Here is a 16,696-nt window from a genome sequence, read left to right as displayed (position 1 = left end):
CTGGACGCTGGCGTGCGTGGCTTCGCAGCTCGGCTGCCCTAATCACCATGGCCACAGCTCACTAACAGCTCTTGAGGCATAGAATAGCCGACTACTAATCATTAGAGCTCGTGGATTAATTCGGAAATGGATGCTTAACTTTATCCTGTATTTCCTCCTGCTTTTCCCCTTCTTCAGTGGGGTAGGATGGGTCTTTTATTCTTCAACAGGGAAGGAATTTTTTCAGCAGCCATGAGGAGTAAGCAGCTGTATTTGTTCCTTAGGGTTGAGCTCTCTTTTCATCTTTGACTGTTTTGATAAGGCTTGTACTTGTCACTACATGTGGAAAATCACCTGTGAGACTACAGAAGACATGAGCTAGATGGAGTGTACTTTTATCTGTTTATTAAAATAAAATTTCTAGACAGAGCAAGTTCAGCATGTGAAGGAAGTTTCATACATCTATACAGTGGTACTGTATTTCGGTGATGCTTTTGTTTGCAAACAATTGCAACAGAAGCATTTGGCCAAATTTTGTTTTTGTTTGCAAACTCTGCATTGGGTGACAAACACGAACTCGGCCATCTTTCCCACACAAACACAATGTAGCTATCTTTTCCAAAATCATAGAACAAATGAAGTTCGTAAACTGAGGTATCACTGTATTTCCTTAACACTTTAAGTTAGGTTTCTTTAAAAAAACAAACCCATAGAGGAAGTCACTTGGCAGTGATTATCCAAGACCATATACTTAGTAAAAAATATTTGTGTCAAGCCTTAAAATTTTGTAGGGGCTGGAGGTGTAGCTCAGTGGTCGAGTACTTGCCTAGCATGTGTGAGGTCCTGGGTTCTATTCCCAGCACTGCAAAAAGGAAGAGAACCAAATTGTTTGAGCATGTAGGGAATCTCTGTGGGTCATCACCACTCCACACAGGAGTGACTTTTAACGTAGTACAATTCCTGTGTGTACCACCATTCTTTTTTTTTTTTTCTTTTTTTTCTGGAGCTGGGAATCGAACCTAGAACCTTAAGCATGGTAGGCAAATGCTGAGCTACATCCCCAGCCCCTGTACTGCCATTCTTGGAGCTACAGTTTCTCAGCAGATTTTGATGGAAATCAGATCCTTTGCGGAAGTTCATGGTTTTTGTGATATAGACCTACTGTAGCAGTAGCCATTCCTGTGCTCAAAAATGTCGGCAAACACTCGACAGAAAAGGTATAGTAGCTTTTTTCTTCCAGAGACCACTGGAAAAGGCCAGTTTTGCAGTGAGTTTTGGGGGGAAGGGGAAATAATGCAGTTCCTGAGCCATGTTAGACACCCAGTAACAACGTATGAAAGTCCTCTACCTGCTTTTAGTGCCTTTGTTTAGTAAAATAACCATATGATTTGTTGTTCTTTTAAAATATAGTTTAATAATTGCTGTAGTTCGTACTAGATGCTCACCAGGCTTCCTTTGCTGTTGAGAATTTACCACTGGCATAGCATGTAAGATATGTTTTGTACAAGACTAGTCTACATAGACACATAGTTCAATGTTGAATCCAAAGCAGCAGTGGAAATGCAAAGGACTCATGCATGTGACCATCACCAGGTGTTCTCCAGCAGGACTGATGGCTGACTCTTGTCACTTGGTCACCTGTCCGCTGCATGTAGTTTTTATGAGAAAGGCTGCTATAATAGGTCAGGAGCTAGGGCTGGGGATTTAGCTCAGTGGTGCCGGGGTCTGCCTGGCAAGCACAAGGTCCAGAGTTCGATCCCTGGTACTGAGGAAAAAAAAATTTAGGAGCTAAACAAACATTTTTGAGCAAATTGTCATTACAGATAAAGAATAATGTAAGGGGGAAAAAAGCCAGACTGAAAAGGGTTAACCAGCTATGGTATTTTCTAAATAATAGGTGGAGTCTTCTTTTTTTACCACAGGAGTTTCTGATCAAACTTTAAAAGACTGAGCCTTAGGAAAATAGTTGAGTTTTCTTTCATTTAACATTGTAAGGATTATATAGCTTATGAAGTCTAGCCATGGATTGATCAGATCGGTTATAATACATCCACGTGTTTCACAAAGGAAAGGACTTATAAAATATGTGTCCACGCTAGTTTCCCCTAAAATTTTATCACTGAGGGAGAGTAAATGCCAATTGTTTTTCTTTTTTTTTTTTTTTGGTGCCAGGGATGGAACTGAGGACCTGTGCTTGGGAGGCAGGTGCAGTGCCACTGAGTTAAATCCCTGGCCCGCCAGTTCTTTAAAAATGGAAAAATAAGTTAGACCCACAATATGGTGGACTAGTGTTTCCCAGCTTTTCTAGGCAGAGAATTCTTTTTCAGGAATGAGGTCTAAATCTGAACTCCATTTCATAAAACCAGGAGAGTAGGCCTAGCCCCCACCTTGTGGTGTCTCCCTTCCTGAGGCTCCTGGGGACAGTTAGAATTTACCTGGATGTAGGCACACAGAGACCATATATAGCACAGTTGCAGCAGGAGAAATGGAAACAAGCAGACAGATGCAGTATGAAATCCTTACTGCATAGAATTAGCTTACTGTCCTGCTGTAATCTTGTGGCCACCTCCTGTGGCTATTGTGGGGAGCCTACAAGCTGCAAGAATCCACTTACAACACCTGGTGAGTCAGGTGTGGTGGTGCATACTTGTAATCCAGAACTCTGGGAGGCTGAGGCAAGAGAATTGCAAGTTGGAGCCCAGCCTGAGTAGCTTAGCCACTTAGCAAGACCCCGTCTTTAAAGAATGGAATGGAATGGAATGGGGCTGGAGATATAGCTCAGTGAGGAGGCCCTGGGTGAAATCCCCAGTATCACAAAAACCAGCAACAGATCTGCTGTACCATGCTGTGAGAAGTCTATCCCTGCGGTAAACTGGGTGTTGAGGTACAGAGTGGTCTTCAGGGAGCTAGTGTGTTTTTACTGTGTGTAGACCCCTAGCATGCAAGATCTGGGGTAACTGCCCTTACTAGTAAAGCTTCCGGGCAGCAGCCGGCTGTCAGCCATGAAGGTTTTAGGGTGTCAGAAGCTCACACTGAGTCTGACCCCCACATTGCTCTGGCTCCACGGCAGTGTCATCTGGGTAACCCTGTGCCCTCGTGGAGGGAAGAACCACTCAGAGGGCCTGTATGGGGCCAGGGTCCCTCAGTGACACTGACTCTGTGCTGCGACCTCCAAGGGCTGCCCTGAAGAGCTGCACGTCTCCTGCTCCTGGCGGCGTCTGTCCCTTGGCGGTTTGTTTTCAAAGGAAGGAATAGCGTGGCCCTCCCGCAGCCTTCTGTCGAGCCCCAGCCCATCCCACACCAGCACTACTGATGCCTGGGTGCCATGGCTGATGCGGAGCTCCAGGCAGGGGACCGAGCAGGAGCAGCACTCCATAGTGACCACCAAGGCCATGGCGTTGCCAGCAGCCTGCAGTCCCCACCTTCTCAGGGCCTCTCCAGCTTCAGGTGGCTTTTCAGGAACGACACAGCAGAGGTTAGCAGGGGTCTAGTTGTAAGGAATTTTAGAATCACTAAGGCAGCATTAATCCAATGTTGTGATTTCCAGGCTGCTCTTGCCTTTATTTGGAGAAATTGATGAAAACTATCGGCTTAACGCAGGTCTTGCTTTTCATTAAATAAGATCCAGTTAAATGGAGTGACCAAGTAAAAAGTGAAAAAGGGCTGGGGATTTAGCTCAGTGGTTCCAGCGCCTGCCTCTCAAGTGCAAGGTCCCGAGTTCTATCCCCGGTACCAAAAAAAACCAACAAAACAGTGAAAAAGAGGGGCTCACCTGTAGAGAATTTTTATTTCCACCACTGGTTTACAACATGTAAGCTGTGTTCAAGTAAGTGTATGCCCAACCAGGCTGCCTCTGTCTGCTCAGGAGAAGACTCGTATGAACAAGTCACAGACGCCGAGGGTAAGGGGCCGGGCGCCTTAGCGTTCCACTGGGCTGAGGCTTGGGCCGAGGACCTGCAGCAGCTTCAGCCAGTCTGGGCCCCACATACTAAGCAACATTTTAGTAGTATTTTCATTGATCTGTTTGAGTTTGGAGAAGAAAACACTGTATTACTTCCTGCTTGCAAGTCTTTGTACCAGACTTCAATCAAGGAATCATTTCCCTCTAAACAATTAATAAATGTCAACTAAATTGACTGGGCTGTGTTCACAGAAATGAAATTACAGTATTCTTATCTGTGAAAGTCAAGCATACCATTAAAAGTTTACAAAAGAACCAATCACATTTATCGTAGTTGCTTAGTACTTGTGTTTTTTTTTAGATTGCCCGTAAAATACAGTGTTAAGCCCTATCTGTCAACTTTGACAGGATTATTATTTCTCAGGTAGTTTGAAGAGTCAGTTGTATTGTCCAGCTAGGTTAACAACAGCTTTCTCTTATGTTTCAGGGAGTCCTAAAGTCAACTGTAATTTCTTTTTTTTTCTTGGTCCCGGGGATTGAACTCGGGACCTTGAGCTTGCGAGGCAGTTGGTGAAACCACTGAGCTAAATCCCCGGCCCTAACTGTAATTTCATTAGCACTGTTTTAAAAATATTTTTGCAAGTCTTCATGGATGCATATATAGTTACTGTTTAAAATTTATTTATAATAAGATTGATAATCTAGGAAATAAGGTTCCCGTGACATACTCCAGGTACTGCTCTGTTAAGACATCTGGTGTTAGGCTAGCAAAACCCTGCTTTTTGTTCTACTAAAACAGTGGTGTAAATTAACTTTGATACAGGGTTATCAGTTTGTCTCTACACTATTTTAATCATTTTAAGAGTATTTTTCAGGTATGGGGCAAATGCCTGTAATCCCACCACTCCAGAGGCTGAGGCAGGAGGATCATTGCAAGTTTGAGGCCAACCTGGGCTACAAGTGAGTTCAAGCCCAGGCTCAACTGCATAGGGAGATCCTGCCTCAAAAAAAAAAAAAGAAAGAAAAAAAAAAAAAGAAAGACTATTTGCCACCAATTTAATAATAATTAACAGCAGTGGTTGTTTGAATTAGAGCTTTGAAAAGTCTGCATCACTAAAATAGTTATGTTAATCATAGGCTGTAGGTTTTTTTCTCTGTTACAGTTATGATTTCTTGGGCTGAGAGGTTCTCAAGGCCTTGCTTTTGAAATGCCTTGTAAGGCATCCGTTACGATCTATACATCCAATGAAACAATCCCCAAAGTGCAAGTGTATTTCCAAACATAAACTGCATGTGACTAGGCATTTCATTTTATGACATGATCACATGGTAGTCTTAAGTAATTAAGCCTCATTATTAAATGGTTTAAAAATTTAGCCTTGTAAAAGTTGAAGGGGCATTGAATTTTCACTGCAAAATTGACCTACCTAGTTTTCTTATTGATTGTGTGGTACAGTTTATTCCTTTAATAGAGAAAGTAAGAATTTTGAGCGTAGAGTTTTAAAATTACCGAGCACATGTTCATGAAATTAATGTGTGCCTGCTTGCGTGCATGCGAGTATGTGCAGAAGGATGGTGTTCAGAGTTAGGGAATGACAGGCATGTAGAGTACATCATCCTTGTCTTTCTGATGTTGTCCTTCACTCTCTTCTATTCTTTCCCTAAAGCTGTGTGACGCTGGGTCTGACAGACAGAGACAGGTACAGACACTCTCGGTGAAGCCTCATGCTTTTAGACTGCTAGAAGCAATCATTCGCTACGCATGCCGGGCTGTTTATAAATTTCTGCTTATTTCAGTGCCTTGGGTTTATTTTATAGTTGCTTTCAGCCTTTCCATGGCACTCATTTCTGGCTAATCAACTTTGCACTTACTTAATAAATTTATCAGATAATGTTTCAGAGTATAGTTTTAATCTACTTACATTGTAAAATGAAACACCGCGTGGTAATTTTAATGTTTTGATTACTTTTACCTGAAGAAATTCTGATTTGTATGGATTTTGAAGTTTATTTTAACAGTTTAAACACACTAACATTTGCTGTTCAATTTTCTATGTAAGAAAATGTTTTTAAAAGATAAATTCTGATTTATAAAATCAGTATGTTGAAATCATCTATTCTTATAACAGGTAAATTTCAAGTAAGAATGCATGATAAATGTTATAATTTGAACTATTCTGTGTATTCTCCAAGTAATATATTGTTTCTATTAATAATTTATCTGTTGAATGGTTGAAAATGCTTTTTATTTCCTTAGAACTTTTATGCTCTTCTTCCTTTCCTGAGGTTTCTATCTAACAATCATTATCTGGATTATAAGATTTATTTGGTTTCAAAATAATTCTACTGTATATGATTATTATAGGCAAAACCTGGCAGGTAATTACTATTTTCCCTTATTCAAAGAAACTTTTAATGGTTTTCATTAACTGAGAATTTATCCCTTGATAAAGCCCAACTTACAAATAGTCGTGTAAGATTGTAATTTTGTTAGAATCTGATGTCTGTGTGCATCATCTCTTATAAAGTCATTCAAAAATAGTAAATAAATATTTTATATACTCCACAATGTGGGAAAAATATTCTTTTGTGAGTTTTGAATCAAAACCAGTATGTAAATGCAGATGTATGCAGGAGGAGACAGGTTGAGGGAAAAGAGCCTTTGAAGGACAGAAGTAAAGGTCCCCTGAAGATAAGTATTGTCCAGCAGCCAGAGGAGATGAGGCCTGACACACATTGTGTCGCATGTGACCCTGGGAGGCATCATGAGAGGAAGAAATCAGATGAGGAAGCTCCCGCTTAGGTGATGGCGTCCTTGTGAAGTGCTTGGAACAGGCTGTCAGATTGGGAGGGAGAGCGTGGCTGCTGGGGGTGCGGGGAGGAGTACAGGGGCTTCTGCTGGGGGTGAAGATGTTCACACTGGGAAAATACACTTTACAAATTACTGAGTTGCATGCTTTAAATGAGAGAATTATATGGCATGTGAATTGTATCTCAATAAAACTGTTTAAAAAGAAAAACAAAGATAATACAAGTATAGTATTAAAAATTCATAGAAAGCATTTCCAGAGTAGCTAATGGATAATTAATACTTTGAATATTGGGTGTGTTCATCCAGGCAGGAAACAAAACAACGTATAATGATATGGAAACTAAATCATAGAAAGATGAGTGTTTTGCTCTTAGTGCTTTAATATCATTCAACCCTGGACCATATGTGTTACATATTCAATTTATATTTAATTAAAAACAAACTATAAATATATGTGCTTTATACAATACATTCCAGGCATTAATCTCCAAACTTGTGTGGACCTATATCTTACTTGCTAAGACTCCCTAACGCTCACAAAATTACTGCTCTGTCTGTTCAATATGGCCTCATTCCTTAGCTCTATTTATGCTTATATTTAACACCTGTATATGCTGTATACACACACACACACTATGTGTAGTATAGAACTGTCAGTAGCAGCAGTATCACATTACACTTTCATGTTACAAATAATGTTAATAAGTGGCTAACATGTTTTTGACTGTTTAGTAGTCTACTTTTGTCCCAAAAGTGATGAGGGAGCAAAAAGTACATTATAAATGCACATACCTTTGAGGATATAGTAAATTTTATCATCTGAAGGTTAGATTGAAGGTAAACAGGATAGACTATAACATCTTTATCTTTATCCTCTTTATTCCTTGCTTTGTCCTCTCCCTAACCTCCTCAGAAGTAGTTGAAGCAAATTGAGTAGGGAAAGTAGAGCCCCTGGGTTCTGGTCCAGTGGACCCCGGACTGGCTGTACCGTGATGTGGAAGCCCTCACGCAGGCACTAAGGGGCCATAGTGCCTCTCGAGTGTGCGTCAGCACGTCAGAGACTCGCTCAAGACTTGCTCTTGTTATTGAAACCTCGCTCCTCTCACGTAATAGGGCAGCCCCTTCTCTCTTGAGGTTAGGCTGTAAACAACTGCAAACCCCCCCTGGCCTGCCTCGTGAGTGTTCTGTCCTGGAAATGGCTGTGACAGGCCCTCCCTGCTACTCAGTAAGGGTTAACAGTGGTGAGTCTGTCCCTGATGCCGTTTCCTGGCCATCTCCACAGTTCTTGTACATACTTTGTTTCCATAGTGTCACTGAGTGAATTGTTCTGTCGCCTCACCCCATATATCTGGTGTTAAATGCTGTCCTACTTGTGTTTTTTCCTTGACTTCCCAGGGATCAGGCCCGGCCACTGGACCAGTGCTGTCCCTGAACTCAATGAACGTGGACGCTGTGTGTGAGAAGCTGAAGCAGATCGAGGGGCTGGACCAGAGCCTGCTACCACAGTACTGTGCCACGATCAGAAAGGTGTGGCATGTGCACTCATGGCCGCTGGCTCAGACCGAGTCTTGGGGAGGGTCTTGCTGGAACGGGGGCACTGGGTGAGAACAGGACCACGCCAGTTTGTATCCCAGCACTGCCCTTTATCTCTCAGTTGGTGAATGGATCAGAGAAAGTAAAGGAACTGGATGACAGCGTTACCTGAGTGTAAGATGCCTCGCCAAGAAGCACAGGGCTTGGGATTCCCCCTGAGCTGAGCAGGTCATCTGCCCAGTGTGGAGCAGAGAGCACTTGAAGGCCTTCTTAGGTGGTCTGTTTTCTTAACTGTATAGGTCAAGTGTCCCTAATCTGAAAATCTGAAATCCAGAATGCCCTGAAATCTTAAATTTGTGACCATGAGGATCAATATAAGTTTCACACTTCAGATTTTTAGATCAGGATGCTTAGCTGCTGAAGTCCTTATTCCAAAACCAGGAGGACTCTGGAATCAGAGGCACTGTGAGCGGGTCATTTAGAAGAAGATACTCAACCTGCAGTGTATTATTTGCAGGATTTCGTAATTATCAAAGCCAGCCACACTTGCTTTGTTTCCCACAGACTCATTTTTGTGGGGGATTTTTTCGGGTTTTTTTTTGGTACCGGGGATTGAACTTGGGACCTTGTGCTTATGAGGCAGGCAGTGGAACCACTGAGCTAACTCATTTTTGCATCAGACAGGACTTACGACCCTGTCACACTTGATGAAACCACGTAAACATGGGTTTGCAGAGCTAACACCTGTGTGTGAGGCTGTTTCTTTTGAAACCCTATTCTTGGGCTGGCAGGGAAGGTGTTCCCCAGGCAGAGTTAACTGAGTCTTCTTAGAGTGGGTTTCCCTATCTAGTTTCACTTTTGTGTCAGAGAATTAGAGTATCAGCAGTAAGCCTCTGATGTTGGCATACTTGAAAAAATGGAATGGAAGAGAACATTTTAAAACAATCACCAGCATGTGTAGGCACCATTGTACTAATCTCAGCCTGCATTGGGCCAGGCAGGCGTCAGCGATTCCCGCTTCCTCCTGAGCTCTGTCTGTGCTGCCTGTGGGAGCTGGCACCCTGGCAGCCTGGCAGCCTGGCCGGTGTGCAGACCCAGCCTCTGGCCACTGGGAGTGCGGGAAAGCAAGGGCTCTGCCCGGCCCTCACAGTGATTCAGTTCCCATTAGGACAGGGAGCTTCTTTCCACTGATTGTTACTCCAGCCCTGGCTTCTTGGAACCTGGTACCTGGAGGTTCCCAGTGCTCCCCACACTGAAGACCTGAGGCCAGTCAGAGCAGGCCGGCTGCATCCGGTGTTCTCTTCAGAGTTTGCAGGGAATCCGAACATCCCCCTAATTCTAAGCACAAGTGTTCTGAAATTCTACCACAGTTAGTAAAGTCAGGTTTTATAGTTCATAAAACCAATGAGCTACCTATTGTCAGCAAAGGAAACACTACTGCTTATTTGAGGGAAACTACCATTAGAGAGACTGAAAAGTGATGAGATAAGCATGTGTGTGTGCGCGTGTAAGTGTGAGTTTAACATATGTCTGGGAGTTAGGAGATGCCGTCATTTCTGTACAGGCCCTATAACTGATGAACCAGCTTGTCAGGCACACTTTATTTAGATTTAACTTTATCACCACCCAACACCCTCAGGACAAATGTCTTTCTCACCTCCAAGCAACTCTGTTCATCTTCATCTTCTCTGAGATTAGAAAAAAAAAAACCTTAGCAGTTTGTTTGCGGTGGGCGGTGTCGGGGAGGATTGGCTCTTGGCGTGGTCCCTGAGGAGGGATTGATTTCACTGGAGTGCTCGACACTTGGGAAAAGGAGGAGGAGCTTCTGCTCAAACTCAGCTCATTTATTACATTATCGCACGGGACGGTGACCTTTTTGGGGTCAGCTGTTCCAGTCTTTAAAGACTTCCTTAAAACTATAAGTGTACTTTTTAATCGCTGGTAACTTAGCATATTTTGCATTTTGTTTGTCTTTATAGTTGTTTTTATTTTTTTCTTAGGCAAACATAAATGGCCGGGTGTTAGCTCAGTGTAACATTGATGAACTGAAGAAAGAGATGAATATGAATTTTGGAGACTGGCACCTTTTCAGAAGCACGGTAAGATAATTATAACATCAGTTTATTACAACCAGTCAAATTATTTATGACATTATACACAACCAGTACCAAGCATTCGGGTGCAAACTGGTAGTGTCCTGTCGTTAGCATCAAACTGAGTCTTAACTTGGGAGACCCCTGTGAGGGGGAGCAACTCTGCCTTCGCGATGTTGCATGCAGAAGCCCCAGGGCGTGGTGGCGCTGCTCCTCTCAGCTTCCGGTTGCCAGAGTCTTCCTGAACTAACTGCAGAAGCCCTGGGAGGCCTCGAGCCTCCCTGCAGCGGCTGCCCTGCCTGTCAGGGTGCTGCCCAGCTGTGTCACTTGCCTGGCCCTGCTCACCCCTGCTGTCTGGTCAGACTCCTCACTGTCTGCCCCCAGCGGCACCAAGAACCCATCAGGTCTGTCACCCGAGTCCCGCACCCTACTCCTGCCCGCTTCTGGCCACGGCTCCCCCGTGTCCTGCTGTCTTCGGAGCTGACCCGGCTCTAGACTGGGTTCTCTTTTCCCTGATTAAAGTCTGCTCTTCCTGCTTCAGGGACACACTCCAGCCACTTTTCATTCCCTTCTCAAGTTTTAAGCTGAAGTAACCATGTAAGGGATGAGCCAGAGTGGCTTGCTGTACTGAAATGATTTCTGCCATTACTTTATTGCTTAAAAATACGATGTAGTGTACATTCATTAGAAACTCCCTGACAAGGGCTGGGGATTTAGCTCAGTGGTTCCGCCACCTGCCGTGAAAGCGCAAGGTACCAAGTCTGATCCCCAGTACCAAAGAAAAAGAAATTCCCTGACAGGAAGTACACTTTCTCGCCTCCATCATAATTTATATTTTATTTTCAAAAACTCTTTAAATTTTTATTTATTCATTCATTCATTTTTTATTTTGGAAACAAGGTCTTGCTATGTAGTTCAGGCTGGCCTAGAATCCCTGCCTCAGTCTCCTGAGTGCTGGGATTACTGGCGTGCACCACCACACCAACTATTTCTAATGTATGATATGTCAGTGTAGATGTGATGTTTTCCCTCCTGTCCAGATACTAGAAATGAGAAACGCAGAGAACCAGGTGGTGCCCGAAGACCCCCGTTTCCTCCCTGAGAACGCCAGCACCGTAGCTGCCCACGGGGAGTCCGCCCGCCGGTCCTCACACACTGAGCTGCCGCACACTGAGCTCTCCGGCCAGGCGCCCTACACGCTCAACTTCAGCTTTGAGGAGCTCAACACGCTGGGCCTGGATGAGGGGGCCCCAAGGCACAGCAACCTGAGCTGGCAGGTGTGTGTGGCTCTCCTTGTGTGACTGGAGGGTTGGGTGCACCCCGTTCCCGAGAATACACAGTGCACAGTGCTCCAGTGTCTGCACCAGAGTCGGGGGCCGCAACTATGGGCAGATTAGAGCATGCTCTGTGTATGGAGTGGTCCCTGCCATTCTTTCTTTCATACTGTTAATAAGTGAAAAGTAAGATGTAGCACATGCTCACTAGAAACCCCTTTCAGGAAGTCCACCTTCTCGTTTCCATGACAGCAACTCGGTGTCGTGTGGCCCTCGGGAGGCTCCGGCCACAGAGCATCCCCACTGGGAGCAGCACCCCCAGCCTGGCCTTGGGCACTGCATGCCCCGTGGCGTGGTCTTGGGAGGGACAGTAAGGAGCAGGAAGAGGCAGGGGGAGAGACAGGTGAAGGACCAGGAGGGAGTCAGCTGCGGTGAGAGGGAGTGGGGAACAGAAGCCAGCAGCCCATGGACAGGTGGCACCTGGCAGGCGGCTTTCTACAGGTGTTCTGTTCCATGCTGAAGGTATTTACTGTTCCTTTGCACCATACTGTCTACCTTAGCTCATTTTATCATTGCATATTGGCTCCTTCAGGGAAGAGTGAGGTATTTGGGATAAGCCAAGACCACTCCTGGAACCTCAGTGTCTGTCTCGAACCCTGCTGTGCCCCTATTCCCTGAGGAGCCCCTGTCTCCTAGGGAGCCCTCTCCCGGCCCAGCCCTGAGGCCTAGCGCCCCTCTCCCCCTCAGCATTCCCAGGGGTCCCAGAGAACTGTACCCCACGTACTTCCGGTGTCACAGACCCAAACGGAAGTGTTTCTATGTATTTCTTAATGTATTTAAAATAAATTTATTATACGTTAACATAAATAACATCGTTATGAAAAATTACATTTTTATATTTTTCAAAACAAAGTCAAATGAGGATGGGATTGTTTTGCCATCCGTTAATGCCTGTCTTCATGGAAGATGATGGGGTCCCCTGTGTGCTGCTTCCTGAAATCTGGGGTGATGTCACATGCTTATAGCCGTTTTAATGTGTGATTCCACTGTGTAGTAGGGTCCAGCTGAGGTCTCATGCCACCTGTGCTGCACATCAGAAACCTTCCTTATCTCTTCTATTACACTGTTCCTTTTGGGCTCCTCCTCCTCCTCCCCCTCCCCCTCCCCCCCTTTTTTCCTCCCTCTCCTCCTCATTTTTCTTGGTAGTTGAATATATTCTCTTCCTCTAAATTGATATTTGAAAGAAACTTCATACTTATACAAACTGAGAAAGACTTTTACACACCTTGAAGACTACAGCATTTTGTTTTAACTCTTCTTTGTCTCTTCCGAGAGGAATTTTTAGAAAAAATAACCGGTCTTAAATAAAATTTAAAAATTTGAAGTTATAAAAGCAAATGTTAAGATTACCTAACATAATCTTTCATTATACTTTTAAATATTAACAGTGAGTTAATTTTAAAATTTTGCTAAGCGTCCTAATAACAGAATTATTACTAAGTTAACAGCTTTTGTTAACTCACATCAGGTAGAATTCCTTTCAGAAAACTTGGTATTTTGATGAATTTTGAAATTGTGTGTATATATATCTGTTCCCTGAGCTGATGTCTCTTTATGTTTTCCCATCTGAGTATCTCTTCTGTCTTCACAGTCGCAAACTCGCAGAACACCGAGTCTCTCGAGTCTCAACTCGCAGGACTCCAGCATCGAGATCTCCAAGCTGACAGACAAGGTGCAGGCCGAGTACCGGGATGCCTACCGAGAGTACATCGCGCAGATGTCCCAGCTGGAAGGGGGCCCGGGCTCTGCCGCTGTCAGTGGCCGCTCCTCCCCACACAGCACCTACTACCTGGGGCCCAGCTCGTCGGGGGGCTCGATCCATTCCGGCCTGGAGCTGGAGAAGGGGAAGGAGGGTGAGCCGAAGCCAGATGAGGCACGGAAGCCCTTCTTGGCGAAGCGCACAGATGTCCTGGACTACTCATCCTCAGGCGTGTCCACGAGCGATGCGTCACCCCTAGACCCCATCACGGAGGAGGATGAGAAGTCCGACCAGTCGGGCAGCAAGCTGCTCCCGGGCAGGAAGGGTGCTGAGAGGCCCAGCCTCTTCCAGACAGAGCTGAAGCTGAAGGGCGGCGGGCTGCGGTACCAGAAGCTGCCCAGCGACGAGGATGAGTCTGGGCCCGAGGAGTCGGACCACACGCCATTGCTCAGGGACGACAAGGACAGGAAGGCTGAGGGCAAGGCCCCGGAGCACGGCCCCGAGCCCCTGCGGACCTTCGCCAAGGCCAAGGAGTACCTGTCGGATGCGCTGCTGGACAAGAAGGACTCGTCAGACTCGGGGGTGCGCTCCAGCGAGAGCTCGCCCAACCACTCTCTGCACAATGAGGCATCCGACGGCGCACAGCTGGAGAAGGCCAACCTCATCGAGCTGGAGGACGAGGGCCATGGTGCCCGGCGGGGGCTGCCGCACAGCCTGAGCGGCCTGCCCGACCCTGTGCTCGCCCGAATGTCCATCTGTTCGGAGGACAAGCAGAGCCCTTCCGAGTGCAGCCTCATCGCCAGCAGCCCCGAGGAGGGCTGGCCCGCCTGCTCCCGGGCCTACAACCTCAACCGCACGCCCAGCACTGTCACGCTCAACAACAACTCCGCACCTGCCAACAGGCCTGGACAGGGCTTGGATGACGTGGAGGGTGTGCGGGAGACCTCGCAGGTCCTGCTGCGGCCCAGCTCTGGCCCCGGCCCCGGCCCCAGCCCCACCACGCTGCAGAATGAAAATCTCAAGAGCTTGCCACACAAGCGGGGTCCGCGCACCAGCTACATCAGACTCCCCAAGGAGCCCTCAGAGCTGCACTCGGGAGCCCCGTCTGACAGCACAGGCTTCGGAGAAGAGAGAGAGAGCATCCTGTGAGATGCCTGCCTTTCGGGGAGCAGCGCCTCCGTCCCGCAAGAGCACCCGTCCACGCTGTCCCTGCCCACCCTCCCTCCCTTCCTTCCTTCCAGACCACAGCCCGGGGAGGCGGTCACCAGCTGGCCCCTGTCCAGTTCTCCCTGCTCTTATCAGACCTTTCTTTCTCATGCAGTGCAGTCAGCGTCTCTGAGAGGAGATCTGAGGAGAGAGCCAGCTCAGAGACATTGAACCAGCTTCGTTTGCAAAAAAAAAAAAAAAAAATCTAGGGATCCCTTTTCAGAACATGCATTCATCAAACATGGAAGGAAGACCTGGTGCTGGATGGAGCAGAAGCCAGTCTCCCTCCTGAGGCTTTAATATAGAGAAGAAATGTAGGATCTGGAGCAGCGCAGACTCAAGGTGGATGGATGCCCAGTGAGTTAGGAGCCTCAGTTCATTCTAATAGGAAAATTGCTGTCAAAGAGATGTGAAACTTTAAGTAGAAAATACAGAATGATAAGGCTTTAAAAATGGACGAGGAGGGCCAAGGATTTAGCTTAGTGGTTCTGCCGCCTGCCTTGAAAATGCAAGGTCCCAAGTTCAATCCCTGATACCAAAAAACAAAAAAAAAAATTGGATGAGGAAACCCAGGTATGATGGCACACACTGGTAACCCCAGCACTCTGGGAAGCTAAAGCAGGAAGATTGCAAGTTGGGCCACTCGGCAACTTGGCGAGACCTTATCTCAAAATAAGAAAGCGTTGGGGATGCAGCCCAGCATGAAGGTCCTGGGTTCAGTCCCTCAGACCCTCAGAGCTGATGAGAAAGTGAGCCAGCAGTGGAGCTCTTGCCCAAGGCCCAGGTCTCTCATCCCAGGGGCCCAGCCTCCATTCCAGCACCTTCCAGCCAAGCCTGAGCACCTTATACAGGATGTGCAGCTCTCATCCACTGGTGCCAGCCTTTCTCAGTGAACTGAGCATCTCGAATTCTTCTCTGGAGAAAACTGGGGAGGTGTGGGTAAGAACAGACACAAAAAGTTCATGGGATGAATGTGTGAGGAAATCGTATCAGAAATGTTGGTAGCAGCTGACAAATGGCCAGGAAATATTTAATAGACGAAACAAAGCCGTTATCTCCTATGGCAGGTCACAGTTTACTTCTTTCGTCTGTTGCTAAATCAGCACTAATTCTGGAGGAATACTATAAAAAAGGAAAGCATTTAAAAGTAAAAGCAAGAGGAACATGAAGCTAAAACTGGAGTGACCATAGATCTTGCTGCTTTGTGCTTCTGTGAGCCCAGCTCACAGAAGAGACCACTGAGGTGGACGTCAGCATGCAGTGAACTTCCTTCTTGTTCCAACAGCTCACTGACAGGAGGCAAGGGCGGGACGCACATGGGACAGTGGGTGTGGCTGGCTGGCCCTGGGCTCCTCCTGCAGCATTCATCTTCATAGGAAGTGGCGCCTCAGTTCTTAAATGCTTCTGCTGGCAGTTTGATTCGCAGACAGAAGCATTTGGTAAGATTTTGTTTTTGTTTGCAAACTCTGCATCGGGTAACGAACACAACCACAGCCATCTTTCCCCAAGTCAAATTAAGTTGGAGAGCCGAGGCCCTGCTGTACCGGGAGCCATCTTCGTGGTCCGTCCTCAAGCTGACTCCTGCCCATCTGCCCAGTGCCGTGGTGTTTGGGTGTAGTGAGCATTTCCGTAAAGTGTGTGTTCTGCATGATCTTCAACAAATACTGTAAGCACTGAAGAAGGCAGGATGTATCTGCATTGTATACTGAGGTGGTAACATTTTAGTGTCCTATAGCGCCACTCTGTGTGCTTAGTGATTCTTTGTGGCCCTCTTGTACTCTCGGGTGAGTAGTGCCGCTCCCTGTCGTTGGCGACATTTGTGTCCATTTGTGACAGTGATGCCGGTGTTAAGTATACAACTAGATTCAGAAAACAATAAAGAACTGCATGCTATTCTGACTTGTAAGTTTTTATTCACGACAGTGATAATGATTCACATTTTTATTAAAAATAGTCATTTGTGTGCTTGTGTGGGCACTCCTGTGAAGTTTGTGAGCACTTCTGGGCTCAGAGCCAGGTGGTGGGCACTGGCCAGCCGCACCACCAGGCCTCTGGAGGAGCCTGCAATGTGGGCCCCGGGCCTACCCTGTGCTTCCTGGAAGCCACAAGCACTTCGTGGCGCCCTTCTGCAGTGAGAGT

At 46.2% G+C, this 16,696-nt stretch overlaps 1 protein-coding gene across 16 annotated transcripts in view; it reads left to right on the top strand.

Annotated features, from left to right (window-relative positions):
- Kidins220 (kinase D interacting substrate 220) overlaps positions 1–16,450 on the top strand; it is an 82,114-nt gene extending 65,664 nt beyond the window's left edge. For 9 of the 16 annotated variants that reach the window (XM_013066889.3, XM_087199629.1, XM_087199635.1 and 6 more), the window contains 5 exons: positions 5,548–5,580; positions 8,088–8,219; positions 10,226–10,324; positions 11,359–11,595; positions 13,244–16,450. In XM_013066889.3, the coding sequence (XP_012922343.1) occupies positions 5,548–5,580; positions 8,088–8,219; positions 10,226–10,324; positions 11,359–11,595; positions 13,244–14,500 (1,758 nt within the window). In that variant the 3' untranslated portion in view covers positions 14,501–16,450. The remainder of the gene's footprint in view (positions 1–5,547; positions 5,581–8,087; positions 8,220–10,225; positions 10,325–11,358; positions 11,596–13,243) is intronic. The other 7 variants (XM_087199638.1, XM_087199632.1, XM_087199639.1 and 4 more) reach the window with 1 other exon arrangement.
- The last annotated feature ends 246 nt before the right edge of the window (positions 16,451–16,696 follow it).

This window comes from Heterocephalus glaber, unplaced genomic scaffold (assembly GCF_053883595.1).
Source record: "Heterocephalus glaber isolate CG9 unplaced genomic scaffold, H.glaber_assembly_v1.0 deba00001724, whole genome shotgun sequence".
In the NCBI taxonomy this organism is placed as follows: domain Eukaryota; kingdom Metazoa; phylum Chordata; class Mammalia; order Rodentia; family Bathyergidae; genus Heterocephalus; species Heterocephalus glaber.
The sequence above is the reverse complement of the archived record's forward strand: the minus strand, read 5'-3'. Positions and strand labels throughout refer to the sequence as shown.